This window comes from Cucumis sativus, chromosome 7 (genome assembly GCF_000004075.3).
Source record: "Cucumis sativus cultivar 9930 chromosome 7, Cucumber_9930_V3, whole genome shotgun sequence".
NCBI lineage: Eukaryota > Viridiplantae > Streptophyta > Magnoliopsida > Cucurbitales > Cucurbitaceae > Cucumis > Cucumis sativus.
In genome coordinates, this window is record NC_026661.2 from 8,165,986 (window position 1) to 8,185,174 (window position 19,189).

General features: G+C 33.0%; 2 protein-coding genes across 4 annotated transcripts; one reads left to right on the forward strand and one right to left on the reverse strand.

The window, feature by feature from the left end:
* Window positions 1-3,500: 3,500 nt before the first annotated feature.
* Window positions 3,501-5,667, reverse strand: LOC116405048 (meiotic recombination protein SPO11-1-like). Of its 3 annotated transcripts, none has more exons than XM_031888599.1 (8): window positions 5,594-5,667; window positions 5,393-5,492; window positions 4,785-4,849; window positions 4,590-4,691; window positions 4,299-4,372; window positions 4,001-4,017; window positions 3,721-3,790; window positions 3,501-3,630 (listed from the first exon to the last, which is right to left on the reverse strand). In XM_031888599.1, the coding sequence occupies exons 1-8, from the start codon at window positions 5,646-5,648 to the stop codon at window positions 3,577-3,579; spliced, it is 537 nt and encodes a 178-aa protein (XP_031744459.1). In that variant the 5' UTR covers window positions 5,649-5,667; the 3' UTR covers window positions 3,501-3,576. The 3 variants fall into 3 exon arrangements, with proteins under 3 accessions (XP_031744459.1, XP_031744458.1, XP_031744460.1); XM_031888598.1 differs by having other exon boundaries at window positions 4,785-4,858; XM_031888600.1 differs by lacking the exon at window positions 4,001-4,017 and having other exon boundaries at window positions 3,607-3,630; window positions 4,785-4,858.
* A 6,776-nt stretch (window positions 5,668-12,443) lies between these two features.
* LOC101207617 (mitochondrial import inner membrane translocase subunit TIM50) lies at window positions 12,444-17,934 on the forward strand. Its single transcript, XM_031889352.1, has 10 exons — window positions 12,444-12,867; window positions 12,994-13,082; window positions 13,443-13,479; window positions 14,278-14,339; window positions 14,435-14,548; window positions 14,968-15,072; window positions 15,157-15,255; window positions 15,804-15,960; window positions 16,068-16,170; window positions 17,462-17,934. The coding sequence occupies exons 1-10, from the start codon at window positions 12,600-12,602 to the stop codon at window positions 17,505-17,507; spliced, it is 1,080 nt and encodes a 359-aa protein (XP_031745212.1). The 5' UTR covers window positions 12,444-12,599; the 3' UTR covers window positions 17,508-17,934.
* The last annotated feature ends 1,255 nt before the right edge of the window (window positions 17,935-19,189 follow it).

Here is a 19,189-nt window from a genome sequence, read left to right on the forward strand (position 1 = left end):
TCAGCCCAGTTATGTCCTTCGGTTGTGGCCAATTAATCATGCTTCGAATCTTTTCCTCATCAGCTTCGACTCCTCTACTGGAAATCATGTGCCTCAAATACTGAACTTGGGAGTGGGCTATTACACATTTGTTTCTATTTGCAAATAGTTGATCATCCCTCAATATGGCAAATACCATCCCCATATGTTTCATATGCTCGTCTATATTAACACTATAAACTAAAATATCATTAAAAAAAGACAAGAACACATCTTCTGAGGAAAGGTTTGAATATTTGGTTCATCAAAGATTGGAAGGTGGCCGGAGCATTAGTGAGACCAAAAGGCATCACTAAGAATTCGTAGTGCCCTTCGTGCGTGCGAAAAGTTGTCTTCTCCACATCTTCCCCCTTCATTCTTATCTGATGATATCCAGATTTAAGATCTAATTTAGAGAATAATGTCGCCCCATGTAGTTCATCTAGGAGTTCTTCAATCACCGAAATGGGGAATTTGTCGGCCACGGTTACTTGATTCAGTTTACGGTAGTCTACATAGAATCTCCATCCATATCCTTCTTCTTCACCAATAGTACGGGCTAGAGTAAGGGCTGTGACTTGGCCGAATCACCCCTGCTTGTAGCATTTCTATCACCAGTTTTTCAATCTCTTCTTTTTGTACATGTCCATACTTATATGGTCGAACATTGATTGGTCTGTGATCGGGTAAAGTCAAAATGCAGTGGTCTACGGTTCTCTTGGGAGGTAAACCTATTGGTAGCCTAAATATGTACGTGTATTGATTGAGTAATTGTTGAACCATGGGTAATCCTTCATCATCTCCTTTTAACTCACTTTCTGTTTCATATTCCTCTTCCCATTCAACTTCATAATTTTGCAATTCTAAAAGAAATCCTCGGTCGCCTGATTGCCATGTTTTTTCTATGGTCCTCAACGAACATTCTGACTTGATGAGGGAAGGGTCCCCTCAGTGTTATTCTTCTTCCTTTTTTCCAAAATGTCATGGTTAGGGATGGTCAATGCACCTTCATGGTTCCTGTCGAATCAAGTCATTGCATCCCTAAAAGTCTACATTTCCCAGTTCCACCGCAAGAAGTCAGCTATGACTGTTAACTCCTTCAATTTCACTTTTACCCTCTTACATATTCCTTTTCCTTCGCAACGGGTGCTGTCTTCAATGGTTACTCCAAATTGGGTTCTTGGATCAATGCCCAACCGCAGTTCTTCCACCAACACTTGACTGATAAAATTATTGGTCGCACTGCTATCAATAAGGAGTATTACCTCTCTTCCATTCATTTGTCCTTTCAATTTCATAGTTCCTTTGGACGTAACTACCGTGATCACCCTTAATTCAATCTCAGCAATCTCATTCAAATCTAATTGATTCGGTTCTATCACTTCCTCTACCTCATCCTCTGTGGTCGCTTCCTTTTCGTTACTCTCTTCCTCATTCAATATAAGTAGCATCAACTCTCTTTTTTCTCTGACCTTGCATTTATGGCCGAGTGAATATTTTTCATTACACCTGAAACACAGCCCTTTATCAAGCTTCGCTGTGTCTGAAAGCCTATTGACTGGAGGATCATTTTTTTGGTAACCCCTTTTACCGGAATGGTTATCTGTTTCATGGCAAACTCTGCCGTCTTTTGTTCAACCTTCTCATTCTTACCTTGAATCTTGCCTGTGTTCTCACTTCTTTTGGGCTCAATCCTACTCAATTCATCCATAGCCAGTTGTAAGGCTAGATTTCTATCATTCACCAGTTGAGCTTCCTTCATACACTCCTCTAAAGTTCGAGGGTGTCTACTAATCACTTATGCTTGTAATGCGGCTCGAGACCCGTCAAAACGCGTCCTGTAGTACACTTTCGGCCATGTCAGGGAGTGGAGCTGAATATGTAACGAACTTCTTAACAAAATCGCTATAGGATCCTTCTTGCTTGATACGGATCAGTCTTGCCCCTAAGCTATGTTGTTCGGTGTCATTGAAAAAATCAAACATCCTTCCTTTCAAGTCCTCCCATGATTCCACCCTCTTTCGGTGGTGGCTCCACCTATACCAATCTACTTCCTCTTGTCCAAAACTCACAACTGCTACCTTGACCTTCTTCGCTTCAGTAAGTTATTAATCTCAAAGAAGTGTTCCGCCCGGTAAGCCTAGGATTCGGGATTCACCCTTGTAAACATTGGCATTTACAGCTTCTTGTATTTACTTCGGTCCACGTTACCTCCACTATTCTCTGCAGTCGTCTCTGTATCCTCGAGCTTCTCTTTAAGTTTCAACATCGGACCTTCAGCAGTCCTAGCCTCTTCTCTTCTTTTGTAACTGTGGTTTTCTCGCAGTTCATCAGCCATTCGATCCATCAACTTCTTCATCTCCAGCATCATCTCCTTTAAACCCATAATTTCTTTTTCAGTCCCATCTACCCGTTCCTCTATTTGTTGCTGAGCAATGAGCGCGCATGACCACCCCAGTGTGGTGGCTCTAATACCAAATGTAAGGATTCTACTTGACTCACACAAATATTACACCCTCACAATGGCAAAACAGAGGCAGCACTCAGTAATCTTTATTTATATATAGGCTAAAACAGTTACACTAGTCACAATATCCAAAACAGTAAAGAACATACCCAACTTCCTTTTGGGATAGCTAAATACCCTCTCCAGGCTATGGCAGCCGCCTTGACAAAGGATAAAATAAAACCTACCTACCCAATCCCTAAAAGACCTATTTATATACCTCATCTCATCATTCTTTCATTTATGTGCCTGGCCCCACTCGCACAATCCCTTTCTATCATTCCGTCGTCATTAATTGTTTGTTCATTTACCTTTCTGCCCCTCCTTTTATATGTGTGAATGATTGGGGTCTTACAGAATGATGGAAAGGGATCGTGCGAGTGGGGCCCATGCATAGGAATGAAAGATTGATGTAAGGAGGTATATAAATAGATCTTTTCGAGATTGGGTAGGTAGGTTTTATTTTCTTTATGTCAAGTCAACTGCCATAGCCTGGGAGGATATTTCAGTTATCACAAAAGGAAGCTAGGTATGTTCTTTACTGTTTATCTTGTTATTTTGGATATTGTGACTAGTGTAATCTTTTGGCTTATACATAAATAAAGTTTAGCAGAGTGTTGTCTCTGTTTTGCCATTTTGTGTGTGGAAATATTTGTGTGTGTTTAGTAGAGTCGTTACAGAGTCATGTAACAAATTATGATTACACAGGGATAGGTGATGGCTAAGATGCATATAAGGATTTTCCTTTCAAGAATATCGAGGAAAGGAATTCCATAAGAACAATATAATTTAAAGGTATCATTCCAAGCGTCTAATTTAGGCTCTAATCTAGCAGACTGACTAAGTTATAAATTAAAAGCGGTAAAGAGTTACGTGGAAACCTAAGTACTAGGAGAAAACCACAACCTAACTTTCTTATTATTATCTCATATGAACAAAAGATACAAAGGAGAAAAAAAAATAAACAAGTTTAAGATAAAAAAGAAGAGAATATTAGGGTTAATCTTTCCTTGGGCTTAAAGCCCATTAATTCTAACATTATATATCTAGTATCAGGAAGACAGCGTACCTATAACTTCTTCAACTTGAACAGGAATAAAGTGGGCCTGTAAGAGGTTGAGATGCATACATGCAAATCAGTTACAGCTGAGAGTGACTAAAGAGGCAATTGTTTTGTGAAGAATAATAATGTTTACACTGTTAGGCTTCTTCAAGCAATCAAATCTTCTGCCAGCTTCTGAGAATCTCAACCAACCCATCACCAACCTATAAAAAAGTGACTATGTCAAGATTCAGTTCTTAAATTTCTTCCTCAATGAAAATGTCAAGATTCAGTTCCTAATTTTCTTCGACAAGGAAAACAGATTGCAGCACTAAGAGGATATTTAACAGAATCTAATGGTATAGAAAACCCTGACGTGGGTATCAACCCACAAGGAAAACAGCTTCTGAGAATATGTTTTCCTCGATACTTACCCATTACCAACAGAAACCTGAGAAAATACAAGTTTAAATGTCAGAAACAGACATAAACTATATGATTAAAAGAAGAATGCAATTGATCGGCAAGAGTATCTTCCTAATTCAACACCTAATAGTGATGCAAGACAACAAGAAACGATTGTGCATTTATTTTATCAAAGAACAGGCTTTTGTGGCACGCAGCCAACCCTGAATACTATACTGAGATTGGATCCCACATGAACCAATATAATCATGGAGGAAAAGAAGATATGTAAATTGGAGCCAAAGTAAAATGAAGTGCAGCACCAACCACATTCAGATTATGCCGGCTACATTGCAAAAGAATGCAGATGTCGTTGATTGCCCGGTCAACAACTGACTGATCTGAAAAATATTCATCATTATATGAGGAAGTCAATGTCATTAAGCTCTGGTGTACAATAACCAAGCAAAACAAGGAAAGGTTCAGAAAATCTCCTGCCACGAACTTGATGAAATCATAAATTTGAAGGATATGTTGAAATTCAAATTTTCTGAACAGGCATGCAAATTAATTGTTGTAAGATGTTGCATCTTAGAACATAATTGCGGGTTTGATTACCTGTAAATATAGAGGGATGCATATAATATATATCTCTCTTTGAGCTATGTCTATTTTCTCCCAGAAGCTGCTGAATTATGAGTAGAACTCTAAGCAAGACATCTGATAGAACAAAATAATATCAAATACAAGTGTACTCTATAGTCTGTACAGATTATGATTTTGTAGTATCATTCATCGGAATAACTAATTCACCTAGTCTACGGACGTGGCTTTCCCTTTGAAGTGTTAGAACATCCTTCCCTTCAGATAAATTGAACCTACAACAACTGCATAAAAAATTAGCGAAAAATCATCTAAACGTCTCTTTTGGTACAAATATCGTTTTCAAAACACAAGTCCAATTTCAAGATAGTGTCATCTTCACATTCAAGAACTATAACTTTCTTGAAAAATAAAAATATTATGTCTAAAAACTAAAGAATGACTGAAAACTAGGTCATAAACATAAAATGCATTTGAGTTAAGAATTGAGATTGAGCAGTGACTTTTGAAAATGACAAATCATAGCTAAACTATGCAACTCTGCTTCAAGTTCTAGAGATATATTCGCATCTGAAGTAACACTGATTTTCTGCTGGTATTTTGTGAGCGACTACTGATTTGGCCTTCGACACGATCCAATAGACCCGGTAGTAGATAAATAATCGAAAACTATAGAAATTTTTCGCACGAATAGGGAAATGAATATTCGTAGTCTAGTAAAGCACTTAATAACATTGTAGATCATGAACTTTATTTGGTTACCAATTCGAAGATTCAAAAGATTGGAAGCAAAATATTCTATACAGAAAATTACGAACCAGTTTTCAAGGGAATTGGAGCAGTAACTTTTGAATCGATCGATGGCGATCATCCTGGAGCTTCCATTGCTCAGTTCGACGATCATAGATCTCGTTAGCTCTGCAAAAGATTGTATTGGAAAACGGAAAGAAAATAGCAACGACGAAACAGAAATCAACTGGAATGAATATGAGAATCAGAAAAATCAATGGAATTGCGACCTGTGATTTTTCTCATTACTTCAATTCTCTCCAAGCTTCCTCGGTTTCCCTCCATTTTTCTTCGATGCGATTGGTTTTCATGTTTTGAATGCGGCCTGTGTGGTGTACGCATTAGTTTAGGGGGAAAAGAGCGAAAAAACTTGGGGAATTGACGAAAATAGGCCAAAAATGGGGTAAAAAAAGAGTTTTAAGATTGATAGTAAAAAAGTTGAGATTTATGATAAATTTGGGGTGAAATGACGAAAATATTCTTATTTAATTTCTTCTTTCCTCTTTTCTTCAACCTAAAAACAGAACAACGCTAAAAAAAACTTAAACTTGAACCTCCCGCTTATACAGTTCCTTCAACTTGGTGCCTCCAGTGAACGTCTCTTCTCTTCCATCCATTTCTTCTCCACTTCCATCCATTTCTTCTCCACGACTCTCCACTCTTTTCCGATTTCAAATTTTTTACCGAACCTCTCCATTTCTTCTCCACGGGTCTCTGTTTTAGTTTCGACTTCAACTCCGGTGAACGCTTCTCCACTCCTTTCCGATTTCAGCTTTGTTTTCACCGGACCTCTCCATTTCTTCTCCACTCCTCTTCGTTGGCAGTGTCGTATCCATCATCTTTGAAGTCAAGTGAGTAATAAAATCTGAGTTTTTTTTTTATAAATCATTTTTTTAAAGTTGTCTGTTGAGATATGAGTTTTTTGTTGGGCACATTTTAGATATATCATTAAATTTGTAGAGAAAAAATGCATATGTCGTACAGGCACACACACATAGAGAGTCGTGGGAACATGAATTTCGTTTAGAATGCATGTTTAACTAGTTTACAGAGCTTTAATGGTTTAGGGTTAACAATTTTATTAGACTTGGCAAATAATAACCTTGAATTGTTTATCTCGCACCTACCAAAATTTGAGTAGAAGTTTCAAGAGGATAGTGCTACCCTTCCTAAACCGTTTAGAATGCATGTTTAGCTAGTTTACTGGGCTTTAAGAGTTTAGGGTTAGCAATTTTATTAGACTTAGCAAGTAATAGCCTTGAATTTTTTATCTCGCACCTATCTCACACCTACCAAAATTTTAGTAGAAGTTTCAAGATGAGAGTGTTACCCTTCATAAACCGTTTAGAATGCATGTTTAGCTAGTTTACTGGGCTTTAAGAGTTTTAGCTAGTTTATTGGGCTTTAAGAGTTTAGGGTTAGCAATTTTATTAGACTTAACAAGTAATAGCCTTGAATTTTTTATCTCGCACCTACCAAAATTTGAGTAGAAGTTTCAAGATGAGAGTGTATCCATGTTTAGTAAGTCTCTTATGCAATTATATTTAATTTGTTTATTTTTTATGCAGGCTTCAGTATGACTTCGACATCAACTGATGGTCTCATGTACAAGATTGACCCTTCTCATCATTTTCATGCTATAGTAAGCAGTTTGCATCATTTAGAAAATAGTACGCGTAATATAAAGGCAAAATTGAAACCGGATCAATTAACATTTGATATTTGTCTTATTGTCTTATTATATTTCGGTCTGACATAAATACATATACATGCATGTATATTTTTTTTCTTTCCAGCAATTATTAGTTGCGAAGTGGCATGAATACCAAGAATGTATTAAAGAGAATCGGCCATTTCACTGGAAGGAGGAGTATCGATTGGTTGACTATGTCGTCGGATCAAAAGAAGACTTTCAAGATCCTTGGGCGAATGTTGATTACATTTACTCTACATTCAATATCCATGGTAATCATTGGATTCTATTATGTCTTGGACTTGGTCAGTTGTCAAGTTAAGGCATGAGATTCGCTTCCGTCGCTTACGAGTGTCGAAGATATGAGAAGCATATTAATGCCAATTCAAGAGATGGTGCCAAATTTGCTAGATACTATTGGATTCTTTGCTAGGAGAGGCAGATCATCAACACACAAGGAACCTTGGCCACTTGTCATTGTTGACTCCATTCCACTGCAACTCAACAATAGTGATTATGGTGTATTTACCATTAAGTATTTCGAATACGAAGCTTCTGGTTTAGATGTAGCAACATTATGTCAAGAAAACATGTCATATTTTAGAAAACAATTGGCATTTCAATTATGGACCAACAATCCCATGTATTGACTTTTAGTTGCAAATTTTGAAGGAATTGTATATGTTGCGAACTATGTACATAAATAGATTTATATAATAGAATGAATACCATTGTTATTTTATGGTCTGAATTTTTTATTTTATTCTTTTGGAAAAATTGTCAAGTGTGCAGTATGTACAATCCCATAAGCATAATTTGAGATGTGGTTATCTTGCATTTTGATAATATGAAGACTATACAGTTGATTTGTTTTTTGTAGGGGCTACTGCTATGGACCAACATCATTTGGGTTTGGTTAGAGAAAGAAATGGAACCAGTCATAATCAATTTAGGTGTTGAAGTGAGAGAGATATAATTAAAAGTATGGTATCCAACCAACTTTTTTGTCTCTAGCTAAAGAATCATTTTGCCAGCTTGTTGTGTGATTAAGTGGTAGGAAGTAGGCACAATGCTGATCTTTTTTGGATCATTTTGCCATGGTTCCTTGCACTTTTACATTTGTTTGATTCATGATCATTTTTTTTAGAGACAAAAACAGTAGTCTTTTTTCCATTTTGTATTATGAAAGTTTTTTGCTGATTTTTTTTCCTTTTACATGTTCAGAAGGAAACACAACCGTTAAAACACAACCATTAAGAAAGTTGACAGCTACGAAATGTTTACGATATTGTGAGATACAAAAAACAATAGTTAAAAGTCACCCTAAATCAATTCGTTTTAGATTAAACATTTGAATTTAAGAACCTGCGAGATGTCTAAGAGATGTTTGCGAGATAAAATAATAATAATAATAACTTGCTAACATCATTTGAAACATCTCTAAAACAACCCTAAATCAACTTGAAATAATTAAAAATTATATTTGATTTATACGTTTAAGATGCAAATATATATACATATAACACAACACAATTCATATTAAAAAAAAAAATTAAAACAAACCACAGTGCGTGAGATGTTCGCCGGAGTAGAGGATGAATGACACTGGAGTAAAGCGGAAAGTTGACAAACTTTTGAGAGAGGAGAAGAACTGCAAATAGATTTTTTTTTTTTCCTTTACGTACTCTACATTGAAGAGAGAGATGTTGGAAGAGAAGAGCAAATGTGAAGTAAAATTAAATAAGGGTATTTTCGTCATTTCACTCTAAATTTGTCCTAAATCTCAACTTTTTTACTATCAATCTTAAAACTCTTTTTCTACCCCATTTTTGGCCTATTTTTGGCAATTCCCCAAAAAAACTTTAGAAACTTATTTTTGTTTATTACAATTTGAACTACAGTTAACAATATATAATAACTTGGGTTTGAAATGCACATTATTTTAGTAATAATACGTATGTAACGTCCAAATTTAGGAAAGAAATATTTAGATCAAACCTAAATGAGAGAAATACACAACTCTAACAAAATATATTTACTTTAAGATAATCTAACGTTAACCTTGTCTATATACCAGGTGAAGCTCAAAGTGTCCATTGTTTTGTTGTTGTAGTTGATCCCAAACAAGGTAAAGACAACCACAAGATATTCTCTACTGTTTTCTTGGACTTATAATTAGTTTGTAAGAACTAAAATGTTTGTTGAATTGAGATAGATTTTGGTGAGATTTGCTTAATACTCACTAAATTTGAGTAAATGACTTTAAACCTTCGTCAAAATTAATCCCCGCCTACTTATAAGTCATGCAAGTGGTGCATAAACTCACAATAGTCCATTCAAGATGAACAATTGGATACATCCACTTAGTTGATCTTTAATTTTTCCACTATCAAATTATTACATAATTATATGAATTTTGTAATTTATTTGGCCTTAAATTAATTAGTTTTCAATATAATTATATAATATCAAATTATAAAATAATAAATATTTTAATTAATTATAATTTAATATCCAATATTAAAATATTATTTTATCTATTTATTTGGGTCAATCAAATCTATTTAAATATCATTTCTCTCTCAAATCTATTTAAATATCATTTCTCTCTGAATTTGTAACTATTAATCATATCTACTATTATTAAAGATTCTATCTCTAATTCAATTCGAACAATTCCAATTTTTTGATTGCAATGTTTTAAGTTTAATTTCCTAACGAGCTAGTAGGGTTTTACAAATTAGGATCTCGAATGATCTAGATTTACCAGCTAAACTATTATATATAATCTAGTAACCAACATTCGTTAAGTAACAAAATTGTCTACAACAGCTCATAACTACACTCTCCTCACTGTAGATATTTATATATTTACATCCATTTGATATAACCATGATTAGTCAATCAACCATTCACATGTTCATAATTTTGGTTAGGTCAAAGTATTGTTTTACCTCCGAAATTATATTTTGTTCCTTAAGCCTCAGTTGATCCTCTAATGAAATATTGGTTTGTGGTCTAATCATTAAACTGAGTCCCTCTTAGGCCAATGAGAGGGCGAAACCCCTTGTTTAAGATCTAGAGTCAGCACTTAAGAGAACATCATTTCTACATTCCCTAGATGCAAATTGAAGTTAATCCCATTTTGCACCATATGTCCCCAATTACATAGGTTTGATTACTTTTGGAATAAGAGGTCTATTGGGCTAACGCTGACGAGTTGTCCTCACCTATGCAGATCTATAGATAATCCAAGTAAAGAGGAGTTCATAGTTAGTTTAACCTAGGTCATCAAAGTTGAAATAGTCAGTTTTAAACAATAAACGGTGTTATAATGTAAAAGTGACTATTTCATGGTCCGATCTTATGCAAACTCTTTTACATAGAATACCTCCCCTTGCACGTCTCTGTATGAGCGATTTGGAATTATTTCACATATACTAAATGAAAAGTGGGTTAGATCCCTTGTGTTCCCATAATAAGGCATTCAATTTTATTCCTATACTATAAGTCATTTAGATTATTTACTCGAATTTGATCCACATTTATGTCACTTCATAGAGTTCAAGTACTCTATTGTAGTCAATAAATCTTAGTTTATTGAATTTTAGTTTGTAACGAGCAAATCTCTTATTTAAGAACAATAATTCAATAACAACTTTATTGAATATTAGAACAATTTATACTCACAATCAAGAGTTTTAGAACATAAAACTAACAACCGGATATTAGCTTGAAACTATCTAACATAATAGAACATGATATTGTAACTAGGTAGAGCCCAATATTTACTTTTGAAACCCAATTAAAAGTTGACTGGCATTGTTTAAATAAATGACCTACTAAGTATGAATACAGTTTATAGCTAACCTCCCTTTCCCTTACTAGAACAAACATTTATGATGTTTGAGGTGGGATGTTCAAAATTTTGTACAACACTTTTGTTGCAATAAAATCTCCAAAAAAAAAAAAAAAAACCAGACTTTGTTTGATAATCATTGTTGTTTCTTGTTTTTTTGGAAAAAAGAAATGTAAACATAATTTTTTTATATTAATTTATTGTTTCGTGTTACTTGTGTTATTTTTTAAAAAATATTTTAACTTATTTTAGTTTAAATATAATTTAGTTATGTAAAAAGATATATATATATAATTCATTAAAATATGAAAAGCATTTTCACAAATAGCAAAATATTGAAACTATCTACAAAATATAGGAAAATTCATCGAACTCTCTGAGCCTATTTGAAAATTTTGCTATATTTTGTAAATAATTTCATTTTTTTGTGCTATTCATGATAATTTTCCAAAAAATAATCATAAAATACACATAAGTCTTGTTGCAAAATTAATAACCATAATACAATAGTTTTTATTAATTATAAACGGTTAAAATTTGATTTGAAATATGATTGTTCATTCAATTTATTTCTCCTAAATTATTTAAATTCAACTCAATTATATTATTACATAAATAATGTGGTTGTAAAATAGTAAAGATAACTCAATATATTGTTACATACATACAATGTTTGTAAAATATTAACGATAATCTAGTGAGAAAATTATATAACTCAATTATATTATTACGAAATAGGGTGGTTATAAAATATTAAAGATAATATAGTGAAAAAATTATATAAGGTAAATTTCTAACTAATTTGAATGATACTATAAATAATAAATTTTATTTAAAATAACATATAAACTAATTTTGAAAATTGAAAAATTGAAAAAATTTAAATAAACATACTGACAATTTAAATTGAGAAGATCAATATAATATATAAATTTATAATAAATATAGCTAGATAGAAAGAAAATTTTAAAATTAGATCTAAATTTTGAAAATCAAATAAGATTGTTTGACAAATTAAAATAATATATTTTATAAAAGTTTATTTATTAAAATAACATATTTAGAAGAAATTTTTAAAAAACAAATTTATATATAAAAACGTCTAGCCAAGTTTAAATTTTAAACTCATTTAGAAAAAAGTATTTAAAAAAATATATTATTAAAAAACATTACGTTCTTAATTCAATCGATTGAAAATTTAGAATTAAATTAAAATATAATTATAAAAAATTAGTAGAAGAAAAAATAAAAACAAATTAAAAATATTAAACATACATAGAAAAGATTAAAAAAAGAAAAAAAGAAAAAAAGAAGTTAAAAATTATTAAACATATAAATACGAAAAGATAAGTAAATAAAAAAAGAGTTAAAACATATAAAAAGAAAGAAAAATCTTCATATCTCTCCACCAATAAGTTAAGAGATTTGATTTTAAGATATAAAAAAAATAAAATAAAGTGAGAACAGAACTAGTTTTATTTTTGTTCAATTTTAAATTTAAAACGCCTCCCAAATGGAAATTGCAGCCAAACAAGCCGCTTCCAGAATACGATACACCGACTTCCAAACAGTCCCTCTAACTTCAAACCATTCCTCTCTCTCTTTGCCAAAGCCCTACTTTCAAACTTGAAGAAAACAAACAAAATTGGAACACAAAATTGATCTAAACCCTAATCTTCCAACAATGTCCCCTCTCATTTTCCGATCCCGATTCTTTTCCCTTCTGAAGAATCGCCATGGCCGTCTTATGAGCTCCGACCTCGCTTCAACCCCTTCCAAAGATGCCCTCAATGCCTCTCAGAAGCTCGTCTCCGATCAGATTCCACCTGATGCTCAAACCACTTCTGCTATTTCTTCTTCTTCTTCCTCTAGTAAGCCCTGGAATTTCTTCAAGTATAGTTTGATTGGTGCTCTCACAGGTGCAACTGCGGTTGCTGGTTACGCCAGTTATGGTATTTTGTCCCTTCCTTCTTTATAACTCCTTATCTCTCGTTTAGCATGATGCTATTTGATCTGGTTTCTATTTGATTTTATTTCATGAATGGATTGGAGTTACGAGCTGCTGATTTGTTTTTCAGCCTATAGTTATGATGAAATTGAGGAGAAGGCGAAAGCTTTACGTCGTTCTGCTAGTCATACTGCCACTGACGATGTCTCAGGGATTGATGTAAGTATGAGGATGAACCAAATTCAAGTTATTTTTTCTTTCTTTCTTTCTTTAATTTTTTTTTTTTATCTCGATTGTTTTCTTTGTCGAATTGGCTCTTTTTCTTTCCAATTTACCCACTCAAGCATGATCGATTTTTGTAACAACATGAGTGAACTAGTACGTGCCTGTTGTTTATTGGGAGTTCTGGGATGGTGCAATTTCAAATTGATTTTCATTAGTCGTGGTTGAAATTATTTTGAGTTGTTTGTGTCAAATGAGGTTGCATGATTATGTATGTTTCTTCACCATCTCTTTATACCAGCTTCAGTTGTTTCTTGGTGCGAAGCATAACTTTCCGCCATTGTTTTTCTTTTGCAGAAAGTTCAGGGCATGCTCTACTCCACGATAATGACAGGTAGAAGAACTTGTCTTTCTTTTCTTGTTGACTTTTCCAATTCAAACATTTACTCGTTGCATGACGTGAATCTTAAGATTAAGACCATTTACCGTTTGTTGTTTAGATAACTTTTTTAAATAAGAAACGTTCATTGACTTCTGAAATAATGGGAAAACCCGTACACCTATAGGTGATTATAGGTTTACAACAAATATTTCCAATTGGAAACTAAATAAGATAAACTTGAAAACCCTACTGGCCATAGAGCACAATATAACTCTTTGGAACTTATTTACGTTGTAGAAAATAAGTTAGGTTGAGTCTTGAGATGAAGGTTTATGGTATGGGCCTTGGGGATGGCAATTAAAGAATTTTCTATTGGGGGGCTGAGGTTTCCACTTTCCACTTTCCACTTTCCACTTTCCACTGGAGAGCAGTAGCATAGCACAGACGAGACCGAAGATCGTCTCACTTTCTCTTTTAACCGTTAAAGTTATAAGCCCTAAATTATATCTTATAAGCTCAGAAATGTGAATATAAAATGTGTGCCTTGATGCCTCAGCTGCTGGGCCTGATCCTAAAGTGCATCCTTAGGTGATGCTTGATTTAGTGTGCTCTTGCCTTCACTAAGGTGCCTTTGATGTTTTTGTTCACCTATGCACATTTTCCAAATGCTGCTCCTCTGACTTGGACAAAGTAAAGATTTGCAAACATATTTGTAAACATTGCTATTTACTCTTTGATGCTTATTATATGGCAATGTTAACTTGTAGAATCATAGTTTCTTTAGTTGACGGGAAGAACCTTTTGTTGCAGTTCCTGCAAAACTTGTTGACGTTTACCTGGATCTGAGGAAGACAATTGAAGAACAAGTTAAAGTGCGTATGTTGTTTCAGTTTAACATTTCTCTTGGAATTTTATCAGCCACAGTAGATTCACTTATCTCTGACCATAAGTTTCTTGCTCATTGTAGGGTTATACTGAGCCCAATGCGGAAATGCTTCTTCCAGATTTGCATCCCATGGAACGACACGTGTTTACGCTTGTTTTAGATTTAAATGAGACTCTAGTGTACTCGGACTGGACGGTAAGCGTAATATTGAAGATAATGTTGAGTTATTGTGTGCTCGTAATATTTTGTTTTTATCATACTAGGTGCTTCATGTTGTTGTTTTGGCGTTTTCTGTATGGTTTCCTTTTTGGTCATATCAATTTTCTTCTTTGTGAGATGTTTTCTTAGCCAAAAAGCTGTTATTTGTGATTAGTTAATTTGTTAAATTACATTTTGACTCTTGCCAAAAAAGAAAGCATTTTGTCTAGCTTTTTCACCTGTGTTTCGTTTTTCTTTTCATTTCATCGCATTTTTTTTTTTTTTATCAACAAACTCTTCTTAAATATCATTGGATTTAAGATGTTTATCTTTTATGCTTGTGCTTGATGATAACATAGATTTGTTGGGGTATCTTTTCATTGGTTGTAATAACTTGGTTCTTTTTGTTTACAAAGCGAGAAAGAGGCTGGCAGACGTTTAAAAGACCTGGAGTTGACTCTTTCTTGGAACATCTTGCCCAGTTTTATGAAATTGTTATATACTCTGATCAATCAAATATGGTAATTTGTTCTCTTTTCATCTTAACATTGATTGCCTCATTTAATCACTACAAAGTTCTAATTTATTTTGTTTTTCTATTGCAGTATGTTGATCCTGTCATTGAAAGGTTGGATCCCAAGCATTGCATACGATATAGGTTGTCAAGAGCAGCTACGAAGTATGAGAATGGAAAGCATTACAGGGTATGTTATGGATGAGAGTTCAATTCTTTTTTTTTTCTCTCTGACAAATTTTTCCCCAGATTTTTGGATCTTACAATTTTTGGATTCACGTTAGTCTATAATATGATAAGTTTTTTTAAACTAGCTCATGACATGAAATTTACCATTCCACGTTGGGTGCTAGCTGGGCACCCAGCTTTTGCAACCCATCCACCTGGAAAGCCCCCATTTTACTTCCTTTTCTTATATATATATACACGTTTTTATTCTCTTTTTTTTTTTTTTTTCCCTCTTTTTTTTCATTTATTTTCTCGTACTGTGTGGATGGGAAGAAAATAAAAAGATGTATACAAATTATAAAATAATAAATGAAATATTATTTCATTCCTTCTACATTACATTACTTATTAGTTCTCTGCCTGTGTCGTAGAGAACTTGTAATTCCTTTGGATGAAAATGATGAAATATTGTAAATGGAAAATAAGGTGATCATTTTTATTATTACTATAGTAATACAGTAAGGTAACGCAGCCAAATTTTATTTATATAATGCATCTTTTTGTTGACAGGATTTATCAAAGCTTAACAGAGATCCCAGGAAGATTATTTATTTGAGTGGCCATGCATCTGACAGCAGTCTACAGCCAGAAAATTCTGTTCCAATAAAGCCATGGAAGTGTGAGACAGATGACACAGCTCTTCTTGATTTTATACCATTTCTTGAATGTAAGTATTCTGATATTGCAATTACTATGATGTAGGGATGATTTTGTTAGGTTAGTACAAATATGTTTTCTGGTCACAAATGCATGGGCATTTACTTGATTATGCAGTTGTTGCGCGAAATAGTCCAGCTGACATCAGACAAGTACTAGAATCGTATAAAGGATGTGATATTCCAACAGAATTTATAAGACGTTCTAAAGAGCATCAAAGGTTATTCTCTTCTCTCTCTTTTTTACCTATGCAACTGTTGCATTTTTATTCTCTCTTGGTCTCTTTCAATTTGAATTATAATTCTAGTTTATTTTGTTATTTTCAATGTGTAGGTCTAGTCTTTCCTTCTTCCTTTCTTTTACTTTAGTCCTTGTGCTTTTATAAATAGAACTTAATATCTAACATTAATTATAGTTCATTAATAGAAGAAATTTACCTGGCATGGTGTCTCGTCAGTCTTAACTTTTTTGTTAGCATTTAAGGATAATTGGCATTGGAGACCAAGAGGTCATAAACTAAATATATTAAAGCTTTGTAACCAAATATCTTTCTGGTTGGTGTTTTATTTTCAGAAACTTGTGTCTTTGAACATTTACCTTCATTTTCATCTATGCATGAAAAATTGTTTCTAGTCAAAAGAAAAATGAAAAAAAGAAAGAATAAAGAAGGCCGTATAGTTTGAAACGAAAAATTACAAGGGACTAGAATGATAATCAACCTTTTTACTTGATCATAAATTGCTTCGGGGTTGCCTTTGTTTAAATTCTTTATTCAAGCTTTTGATACCAAAGGCAGTGTATACGAAGGAAATCGTTCCATTGTCACTTATGATTTATATTGGTTCAGGACATTCAGAAATTTACGTGATTGATGGGAATACCACATGTCTAGATTATTGTTTTATAAGTATACTTACCTGATCCATTTGGAGGCTTAATTTACTATTTTTGCTTTAATTTTAAGGAAATCGTTCCACATGTCTAGATTATTGTAAAGTTAGACTATTTTTTTTATTAAAAGACATCTAACAGAGTTAATTAAAAATGCCTTTGAAAAAAGTTAACTAAAAATGCTTGCGAAGTAGAAAAGATGGATATTTACATATTGTCAGATGAAGAAATTAGATAACCAATTAATTTATCTTAAAAAAAAAAAGAAAGGGAAAAGACCAATTAGTTGCTAATTGATTAGAGTCTGTGATAGACCACTTGGACCTGTTGGTTACTAAAGCAAGTGGCAAAAAGTTAAAAAAGGATTGAAGAATGGTGCAAACCCGAAGTGTCACCTACCATAGATAGTTCTTAGTAAGGGACTTGACAACACATACTTAAGTCCACTCCTTGTCCCAAATGCTCCAAAAAGAACAAAGAAAATTAGTGAAATTTTGTCCTTGTATCATTTCTGGCATCCACGATTCCATCTTATGATTTCAACTATTGACATATCTGTACTTCAAATGATCTATATCTCATTCTCACCTAAGAATCAATAATCTTAACTAATGATGCAGGCGGATTCAAGAACAGAAGCAGCAGGGGCGAATATGGAAACGTTGAGATCAAAATATAGTGTAAAAAGTTGATTGAAGATGTTGTCAAACAAAAACAAAGAATATTGTTTAGAATCAACTGGAGCCTCTTCGTGCAGGCCAAGAAGCAACTCCAGATTGATTTCATCGATTTTCTCTTCTACATTCCATTAGTTGCAGCTTCTTGATAAGCAAGAGCAGTACGTAATTTTTTTTTTTTTTGTCTCACTTAATTTGAATAACCCCCCCTCCCCCATAATTTTGCAACTTATTTATCCCATTTCTGGAGAAGAGATTGTTCTGCCAGGCAATGGAGTTTTGATTTTGTGTCATTTAGCTCCTTCTGAGTATTCCTGAATAGCTATTACTGTCCAAGTTTAGTTACAATTATTAACCCTTTGATTTTGTTTTGTTATGTGTTATTTTCTTTTTTTAAAAAAGTTTATATTTGTATAGATCAATATTATATTAAATTAGAGTAGTTGTCTCTCAATTTACTGTTTTTTTAATTTATTTGACTTCGCCTTCATTTGATAATGTAATATATTCTTGTTTTGAGTATTTGATCGCATCATTTACACTGTCACAAGTGGTTGATTGATTTGATATGTTTAGTAGATAAATTTGTGCCGAATTGGCATGATATATGGAAGATGAATATAATATTATTGGGTTTGCGACGTGCTTTTGTTTTTTTAGTACAATTGTGGGGGGAGGGATTGAACTTCTGAATTTTGAAAATTGGCTTGACCCCCAAAACAATCGAATTTGTTGGTTTTGTAGATGCAAAACTGACGAAAATGAAATAATGATTAGAAGGTGTTATTAAAACTCTCAAGGCACATAGCCAAAAATGAAATAATTGACGAATACGTCATAAATGATAATGGTAACATTTGTGTTATTTGTTTGTGTTATTAATTGTTATTTAATGGCAAGTGGGAAGTCACTTTCTTTGATAACTTCAAAGTCTTTGCCTCTTGTAGCAGTCTGATTCTGCGTCATTTTCCTTCTCAGCTTAACGCCAAAGCCTTGTTTAACTTTTTATTATTGTCGATATATGCCAATTAATAAGGTAGGACACCATTTCTTATTTCTTATCTTTCGAATTTTCAACTGCTTACGACTTTTCTTTTCTCCTCTTAAATCCAATGCGTCTTAACTCCTGCTTCGTACCTTATTTTCTTTTTGTTAACTGTTACTAGATTTGTCAACCGTATTTATTTATGCTTTTGTTTATATTTATATTAATGGATATATTTAAAAAAAGAAAATGTATTCATCTAGTGACCAATGTTGTTTTTATAATTTGCTCAAGAATTTCTCTTTTGATGTTTTTAGTCATTCGAAAGTTTATTTCAAATATCTATTTATATTATTAATGAAAAAAAAGTATTTAAATTGATCTACAGAAATTGTAAATTCAGGTTGTACATTGGTAACACTAGTCTAGAACAATGTTTTTATGTATTTTCTTTAACTTTAAAAAGCATCATACATATTTCTCTCTCGTTAAATTGCAAATTTGGACTTTGAGGTAGTTGTATTAAAGTTTTAGTATTCAATAGGTTCTTGATGTTTTTAAAATTTCATAATACCAAATTTCAATTTGTGTTTAGTAAGTACTTGAACTTTTATTAAAAAGTGGATAAGACCCATTGGCAACTATTTAATTTTTAGTCTATTTCCTACTAGTTATCTGTCTTGTTT

Bases quoted from the DNA above. Each gene is read 5' to 3' on its own strand.
- LOC116405048 (XM_031888598.1), bottom strand. From the start codon at position 5,648: ATGGAGGGAAACCGAGGAAGCTTGGAGAGAATTGAAGTAATGAGAAAA. The intron at 5,493-5,593 runs GTCGCAATTCCA...AATCTTTTGCAG, and splicing joins AGTAATGAGAAAAATCACAG to AGCTAACGAGATCTATGATC. The intron at 4,373-4,589 runs GTAATCAAACCC...AATATTTTTCAG, and splicing joins GCATCCCTCTATATTTACAG to ATCAGTCAGTTGTTGACCGG.
- LOC101207617 (XM_031889352.1), top strand. From the start codon at position 12,600: ATGTCCCCTCTCATTTTCCGATCCCGATTCTTTTCCCTTCTGAAGAAT. The intron at 12,868-12,993 runs GTATTTTGTCCC...TTTGTTTTTCAG, and splicing joins TGCTGGTTACGCCAGTTATG to CCTATAGTTATGATGAAATT. The intron at 16,171-17,461 runs GTTATTCTCTTC...CTAATGATGCAG, and splicing joins CGTTCTAAAGAGCATCAAAG to GCGGATTCAAGAACAGAAGC.